The following is an 8517-nucleotide window of genomic DNA, read 5'->3' as shown; positions in this document are numbered from 1 at the left end:
TATGGTGAAGGTGATGCTTTTTATGGTGAAGGTGTTGCTTGGTATGGTGAAGGTGTTGCTTGGTATGGTGAAGGTGATGCTTGGTATGGTGAAGGTGATGCTTGGTATGGTGAAGGTGATGCTTGGTATGGTGAAGGTGATGCTTGGTATGGTGAAGGTGATGCTTGGTATGGTGAAGGTGATGCTTGGTATGGTGAAGGTGATGCTTGGTATGGTGAAGGTGATGCTTGGTATGGTGGAGGTGATGCTTGGTATGGTGGAGGTGATGCTTGCTATGGTGGAGGTGATGCTTGCTATGGTGGAGGTGATGCTTGCTATGGTGGAGGTGATGCTTGCTATGGTGAAGGTGATGCTTGCTATGGTGAAGGTGATGCTTGCTATGGTGAAGGAGATGCTTGCTATGGTGAAGGTGATGCTTGCTATGGTGAAGGTGATGCTTGCTTTGGTGAAGGTGATGCTTGCTTTGGTGAAGGTGATGCTTGCTATGGTGAAGGTGATGCTTGCTATGGTGAAGGTGATGCTTGCTATGGTGAAGGTGATGCTTGGTATGGTGAAGGTGATGCTTGCTATGGTGGAGGTGATGCTTGCTATGGTGAAGGTGATGCTTGCTATGGTGAAGGTGATGCTTGCTATGGTGAAGGTGATGCTTGCTATGGTGGAGGTGATGCTTGCTATGGTGAGGGTGATGCTTGGTATGGTGAGGGTGATGCTTGCTATGGTGGAGGTGATGCTTGCTATGGTGAAGGTGATGCTTAGTATGGTGAAGGTGATGCTTAGTATGGTGAAGGTGATGCTTGCTATGGTGGAGGTGATGCTTGCTATGGTGGAGGTGATGCTTGGTATGGTGGAGGTGATGCTTGCTATGGTGGAGGTGATGCTTGCTATGGTGGAGGTGATGCTTGGTATGGTGAAGGTGATGCTTGGTATGGTGGAGGTGATGCTTGCTATGGTGGAGGTGATGCTTGCTATGGTGAAGGTGATGCTTGGTATGGTGAAGGTGATGCTTGCTATGGTGGAGGTGATGCTTGCTATGGTGAAGGTGATGCTTGGTATGGTGAAGGTGATGCTTGCTATGGTGGAGGTGATGCTTGGTATGGTGAAGGTGTTGCTTGGTATGGTGAAGGTGATGCTTGGTATGGTGAAGGTGATGCTTGGTATGGTGAAGGTGATGCTTGGTATGGTGAAGGTGATGCTTGGTATGGTGAAGGTGATGCTTGGTATGGTGAAGGTGATGCTTGGTATGGTGAAGGTGATGCTTGGTATGGTGAAGGTGATGCTTGGTATGGTGAAGGTGATGCTTGGTATGGTGAAGGTGATGCTTGGTATGGTGAAGGTGATGCTTGGTATGGTGGAGGTGATGCTTGCTATGGTGGAGGTGATGCTTGCTATGGTGGAGGTGATGCTTGCTATGGTGAAGGTGATGCTTGGTATGGTGAAGGTGATGCTTGGTATGGTGAAGGTGATGCTTGGTATGGTGAAGGTGATGCTTGGTATGGTGAAGGTGATGCTTGGTATGGTGAAGGTGTTGCTTGGTATGGTGAAGGTGTTGCTTGGTATGGTGAAGGTGTTGCTTGGTATGGTGAAGGTGATGCTTGGTATGGTGAAGGTGATGCTTGGTATGGTGAAGGTGATGCTTGGTATGGTGAAGGTGATGCTTGCTATGGTGAAGGTGATGCTTGGTATGGTGAAGGTGATGCTTGGTATGGTGAAGGTGATGCTTGGTATGGTGAAGGTGATGCTTGTTATGGTGAAGGTGATGCTTGGTATGGTGCAGGTGATGCTTGGTATGGTGAAGGTGATGCTTGGCATGGTGAAGGTGATGCTTGGCATGGTGAAGGTGATGCTTGGCATGGTGAAGGTGATGCTTGGCATGGTGAAGGTGATGCTTGGTATGGTGAAGGTGGTGCTTGGTATGGTGAAGGTGATGCTTGGTATGGTGAAGGTGATGCTTGGTATGGTGAAGGTGATGCTTGGTATGGTGAAGGTGATGCTTGCTATGGTGGAGGTGATGCTTGCTATGGTGAAGGTGATGCTTGCTATGGTGAAGGTGATGCTTGCTATGGTGAAGGTGATGCTTGCTATGGTGAAGGTGATGCTTGCAATGGTGAAGGTGATGCTTGCTATGGCGAAGGTGATGCTTGCTATGGCGAAGGTGATGCTTGCTATGGCGAAGGTGATGCTTGCTATGGCGAAGGTGATGCTTGGTATGGTGAAGGTGATGCTTGCTATGGTGAAGGTGATGCTTGCTATGGTGAAGGTGATGCTTGGTATGGCGAAGGTGATGCTTGGTATGGTGAAGGTGATGCTTGGTATGGTGAAGGTGATGCTTGGTATGGTGAAGGTGATGCTTTGTATGGTGAAGGTGATGCTTTGTATGGTGAAGCTGATGCTTGGTATGGTGAAGGTGATGCTTGGTATGGTGAAGGTGATGCTTGGTATGGTGAAGGTGATGCTTGGTATGGTGAAGGTGATGCTTGGTATGGTGAAGGTGATGCTTGGTATGGTGAAGGTGATGCTTGGTATGGTGAAGGTGATGCTTGGTACGGTGAAGGTGATGCTTGGTACGGTGAAGGTGATGCTTGGTACGGTGAAGGTGATGCTTGGTACGGTGAAGGTGATACTTGGTACGGTGAAGGTGATGCTTGGTACGTTGAAGGTGATGCTTGGTACGGTGAAGGTGACGCTTGCTACGGAGAAGGTGATGCTTGCTACGGTGAAGGTGATGCTTGCTACGGTGAAGGTGATGCTTGCTATGGTGGAGGTGATGCTTGCTATGGTGAAGATGATGCTTGGTATGGTGAAGGTGATGCTTGCTATGGTGGAGGTGATGCTTGCTATGGTGAAGGTGATGCTTGGTATGGTGAAGGTGATGCTTGGTATGGTGAAGGTGATGCTTGGTATGGTGAAGGTGATGCTTGGTATGGTGAAGGTGATGCTTGGTATGGTGAAGGTGTTGCTTGGTATGGTGAAGGTGTTGCTTGGTATGGTGAAGGTGTTGCTTGGTATGGTGAAGGTGATGCTTGGTATGGTGAAGGTGATGCTTGGTATGGTGAAGGTGATGCTTGGTATGGTGAAGGTGATGCTTGGTATGGTGAAGGTGATGCTTGGTATGGTGAAGGTGATGCTTGGTATGGTGAAGGTGATGCTTGGTATGGTGAAGGTGATGCTTGGTATGGTGAAGGTGATGCTTGTTATGGTGAAGGTGATGCTTGGTATGGTGAAGGTGATGCTTGGTATGGTGAAGATGATGCTTGGCATGGTGAAGGTGATGCTTGGCATGGTGAAGGTGATGCTTGGCATGGTGAAGGTGATGCTTGGCATGGTGAAGGTGATGCTTGGTATGGTGAAGGTGGTGCTTGGTATGGTGAAGGTGATGCTTGGTATGGTGAAGGTGATGCTTGGTATGGTGAAGGTGATGCTTGGTATGGTGAAGGTGATGCTTGCTATGGTGGAGGTGATGCTTGCTATGGTGAGGGTGATGCTTGGTATGGTGAGGGTGATGCTTGCTATGGTGGAGGTGATGCTTGCTATGGTGAAGGTGATGCTTAGTATGGTGAAGGTGATGCTTAGTATGGTGAAGGTGATGCTTGCTATGGTGGAGGTGATGCTTGCTATGGTGGAGGTGATGCTTGGTATGGTGGAGGTGATGCTTGCTATGGTGGAGGTGATGCTTGCTATGGTGGAGGTGATGCTTGGTATGGTGAAGGTGATGCTTGGTATGGTGGAGGTGATGCTTGCTATGGTGGAGGTGATGCTTGCTATGGTGAAGGTGATGCTTGGTATGGTGAAGGTGATGCTTGCTATGGTGGAGGTGATGCTTGCTATGGTGAAGGTGATGCTTGGTATGGTGAAGGTGATGCTTGCTATGGTGGAGGTGATGCTTGGTATGGTGAAGGTGTTGCTTGGTATGGTGAAGGTGATGCTTGGTATGGTGAAGGTGATGCTTGGTATGGTGAAGGTGATGCTTGGTATGGTGAAGGTGATGCTTGGTATGGTGAAGGTGATGCTTGCTATGGTCAAGGTGATGCTTGCTATGGTGAAGGTGATGCTTGGTATGGTGAAGGTGATGCTTGGTATGGTGAAGGTGATGCTTGGTATGGTGAAGGTGATGCTTGGTATGGTGAAGGTGATGCTTGGCATGGTGAAGGTGATGCTTGGCATGGTGAAGGTGATGCTTGGCATGGTGAAGGTGATGCTTGGCATCGTGAAGGTGATGCTTGGTATGGTGAAGGTGGTGCTTGGTATGGTGAAGGTGATGCTTGGTACGGTGAAGGTGATGCTTGGTATGGTGAAGGTGATGCTTGGTATGGTGAAGGTGATGCTTGCTATGGTGGAGGTGATGCTTGCTATGGTGAGGGTGATGCTTGGTATGGTGAGAGTGATGCTTGCTATGGTGGAGGTGATGCTTGCTATGGTGAAGGTGATGCTTAGTATGGTGAAGGTGATGCTTAGTATGGTGAAGGTGATGCTTGCTATGGTGGAGGTGATGCTTGCTATGGTGGAGGTGATGCTTGGTATGGTGGAGGTGATGCTTGGCATGGTGAAGGTGATGCTTGGCATGGTGAAGGTGATGCTTGGCATGGTGAAGGTGATGCTTGGTATGGTGAAGGTGGTGCTTGGTATGGTGAAGGTGATGCTTGGTATGTGTATCGTGATGTGTGTCGCACTAAGGATAGAGGCAACTACATGGTGGCAGGAACAAGAAGAACAGGAAGGGTTTATTAGCACGCCCTTTTATAGGCGATGGAGGGGGGCGGGGCAGTAGCAGTGCCAAGCGTACAGTTTGCGGTAGCACTGATAAGACAATGCGCTGACACGATAAGGCAGACAGCGCATGCCCGATACATCTTCCGAGGGGTAATGAAAACGACAAATGTTCAAGCTATTTGATTAAAAGCAGCGTCGTACTGAAGACGTTGAGGTGGCTTTGCTGTCCGTGCCGACCTTCTTGGAACCGGTGTGGGCCCAGGCAGAGTTAGTGGCATATGGTTCCCACAGCCTCCGAGCGCCGAGCTGTCGGTGGCGGACTGTTGCCGAGGGAAGTCAGCAGATGTTCGTGCTGTGGCACCAGGCGAGATATTCGGAGCAGATTGGCCGGAGTTATCTGGCCCACGCTCGGACGAACTGCTGTCGTCATCACTAGTGTCTTCTGCACACTTCTCACGGGTTTGCAGAAGATGCCGCCTATTGCGCCTAAACACCCGCCGATCCTCGGTTTGCACTTTGTAGGACCTGGGAGCCGCAGTCCCAACGACAGTGCCTTTTTTTGACCATGTTTTGTCCTGGATCCTCACGACAGAACCTTCAGCCAAAGGTGGCAGAGGCTTTCCGCCACACTTCTGATGGTGCTTCTTGACCACAGTTGTCTGCACAGCGCCAAAATCTGGAAGATTAGCTCTCAAGCACCTGCCTTGAAGAAGTTCCCCAGGTGATCGGCCGTCCTCCAGTGGCGTACAGCGGTAGGCCAGCAGACCTAGCCAGAAGTCTTCCTGTGAATGTTCACATTTCTTCATGATCCGCTTTACCACCTGGACACCTTTCTCTGCCAGTCCGTTGGATTGTGGGTAGCGGGGGCTGGATGTGACGTGAGTGAAGTCGTATGCTCTTGCAAAGGCTGCGAACTCGTGACTGGCAAATTGTGGCCCGTTATCGGTGCACACTTCAAGTGGTACGCCGTACCTCGCGAACATGGCACTGAGTGCAGCGATTGCCGTCCTTGCAGTAGTGTCGACAAGTTTCTCGACTTCTGGGAAGTTAGAAAACGCGTCAAATGCCAGGATGTACGAACTTCCCCCAAAAGAAAAAATATCAACACCAACGCGATACCACGCACATCGAGGAACTGGGCGCATCAGCATTGGTTCTTGCGCTTGCTTGTAAGCAAATTCGCGGCAAGTCGGGCAACCCTTGATCAATACACTGATGTCACTGCTGAGACCGGGCCAAAAAACAAGACGACGGGCTCTTTCTTTGCATTTCTGTAGACCCAAATGCCCGGCATGAATTCTCGCTAAAATGCCACGCCGCATGGATTTTGGTACCACCACCTTCGTGCCTTTTAACAATATCCCATTTACGACGGAAAGCTCAGACGAAAATGGTTTAAGTTCCCCGTCGACATTCTTGCCAGTTGCCAGGCAAGAAATGACTGCCTGGAGGTAGTCGTCGCGGGCAGTTTCATTTACCAGCTGTTGACATGTTGACATGGCCTGGGACCCGGTGTCTACTTTGAAGCAAATATTTTTTCCGGCAACTTGTGCTTCCACTATCCAGTCTTTGCTGCTTCCTTTTTCAGTTCCTACTTCTAGAATGTCAAAGTCGTCATCGCTGCTGTCTTTACTAACTTGTTCAACTTTAGATAGGCCTTCACAGCAAACCGCGAAGTGGTGAAGTTTTCGACATTCATGGCACTTTTTCCCGTAGGCTGGGCACTGTGTGGGCTTGTGCCGCCGGTTGCACTTTTTGCAACGGTACTGCTTCTTGCAGTCATCACTTCTGCTTCGCGATGGTGGCGCGTGCCTTGAAACAGCATCGACCCTGTCATCCGCGGCTTTCCAGACCTCGTTTCGTTGTGCGAGAGACTCTGCTACCTTGCACAATTCTTCAGCTTTCAGCAACGTTAAAGATTTCTCTCGAAGCATTTTCTCGCGCAGCTTTGAGTTATTCGTGCCAAACACGATCTGATCCCTGATCAGCGAATCATGCTGATCTCCGAAATTGCATTGCGTGGCTTGCTTTTTGAGGTCCCGGACAAACTTTTCGAAAGGTTCTCCATCTGCCTGCTTCCTTGAGCGAAACACATAACGTTCGTGAACTTCGTTGCTCACCTCGGCACAGTAGGACTCGAATTTTCCAACCACTGTTGCGTAATCGTCTTTGCTTTCGGCTGCCTCGAACTTGAACGTGTTGAACACGTCGAGCGCTTCATCACCGGCTAAGCTCAGCAGGAGTGCGGCTTTTGCAGAATTGCTGCGAGGTTGCTCCTTCGTTGCGGTCGCCTGCAGGAACAGGTCGAATTTCTGCTTGAAACGTTTCCAATTTTCAGAGAGGTTGCCGGTCAGTTGCAAAGGTGGCGGGGCCTTTAGAAGTTCCATAGCTGTCGCAGAATCCCACTTCTGACACCATGTATCGTGATGTGTGTCGCACTAAGGATAGAGGCAACTACATGGTGGCAGGAACAAGAAGAACAGGAAGGGTTTATTAGCACGCCCTTTTATAGGCGATGGAGGGGGGCGGGGCAGTAGCAGTGCCAAGCGTACAGTTTGCGGTAGCACTGATAAGACAATGCGCTGACACGATAAGGCAGACAGCGCATGCCCGATACAGTATGGTGAAGGTGATGCTTGGTATGGTGAAGGTGATGCTTGGTATGGTGAAGGTGATGCTTGGTATGGTGAAGGTGATGCTTGGTACGGTGAAGGTGATGCTTGGTACGGTGAAGGTGATGCTTGGTACGGTGAAGGTGATGCTTGGTACGGTGAAGGTGATGCTTGGTACGGTGAAGGTGATACTTGGTACGGTGAAGGTGATACTTGGTACGGTGAAGGTGATGCTTGGTACGGTGAAGGTGATGCTTGGTACGGTGAAGGTGATGCTTGCTACGGAGAAGGTGATGCTTGCTACAGTGAAGGTGATGCTTGCTACGGTGAAGGTGATGCTTGCTATGGTGGAGGTGATGCTTGCTATGGTGAAGGTGATGCTTGGTATGGTGAAGGTGATGCTTGCTATGGTGGAGGTGATGCTTGCTATGGTGAAGGTGATGCTTGGTATGGTGAAGGTGATGCTTGGTATGGTGAAGGTGATGCTTGGTATGGTGAAGGTGATGCTTGGTATGATGAAGGTGATGCTTGGTATGGTGAAGGTGTTGCTTGGTATGGTGAAGGTGTTGCTTGGTATGGTGAAGGTGTTGCTTGGTATGGTGAAGGTGATGCTTGGTATGGTGAAGGTGATGCTTGGTATGGTGAAGGTGATGCTTGGTATGGTGAAGGTGATGCTTGGTATGGTGAAGGTGATGCTTGGTATGGTGAAGGTGATGCTTGGTATGGTGAAGGTGATGCTTGGTATGGTGAAGGTGATGCTTGGTATGGTGAAGGTGATGCTTGTTATGGTGAAGGTGATGCTTGGTATGGTGAAGGTGATGCTTGGTATGGTGAAGGTGATGCTTGGCATGGTGAAGGTGATGCTTGGCATGGTGAAGGTGATGCTTGGCATGGTGAAGGTGATGCTTGGCATGGTGAAGGTGATGCTTGGTATGGTGAAGGTGGTGCTTGGTATGGTGAAGGTGATGCTTGGTATGGTGAAGGTGATGCTTGGTATGGTGAAGGTGATGCTTGCTATGGTGGAGGTGATGCTTGCTATGGTGAGGGTGATGCTTGGTATGGTGAGGGTGATGCTTGCTATGGTGGAGGTGATGCTTGCTATGGTGAAGGTGATGCTTAGTATGGTGAAGGTGATGCTTAGTATGGTGAAGGTGATGCTTGCTATGGTGGAGGTGATGCTTGCTATGGTGGAGGTGAT

At 49.8% G+C, this 8517-nt stretch overlaps 1 protein-coding gene across 1 annotated transcript; it reads right to left on the bottom strand.

Moving 5' to 3' along the window:
- Window positions 1-5304: 5304 nt before the first annotated feature.
- Window positions 5305-7314, bottom strand: LOC149324803 (uncharacterized). Its single transcript, XM_089565263.1, has 3 exons — window positions 6412-7314; window positions 5456-5574; window positions 5305-5366 (listed from the first exon to the last, which is right to left on the bottom strand). The coding sequence occupies exons 1-3, from the start codon at window positions 7092-7094 to the stop codon at window positions 5305-5307; spliced, it is 864 nt and encodes a 287-aa protein (XP_089421389.1). The 5' UTR covers window positions 7095-7314.
- Between the last annotated feature and the right edge of the window lie 1203 nt (window positions 7315-8517).

Source organism: Amblyomma mixtum, unplaced genomic scaffold (genome assembly GCF_055824585.1).
Source record: "Amblyomma mixtum isolate Tamu unplaced genomic scaffold, ASM5582458v1 scaffold_15, whole genome shotgun sequence".
In the NCBI taxonomy this organism is placed as follows: domain Eukaryota; kingdom Metazoa; phylum Arthropoda; class Arachnida; order Ixodida; family Ixodidae; genus Amblyomma; species Amblyomma mixtum.
This window is presented reverse-complemented; position numbering and strand designations above follow the sequence as displayed.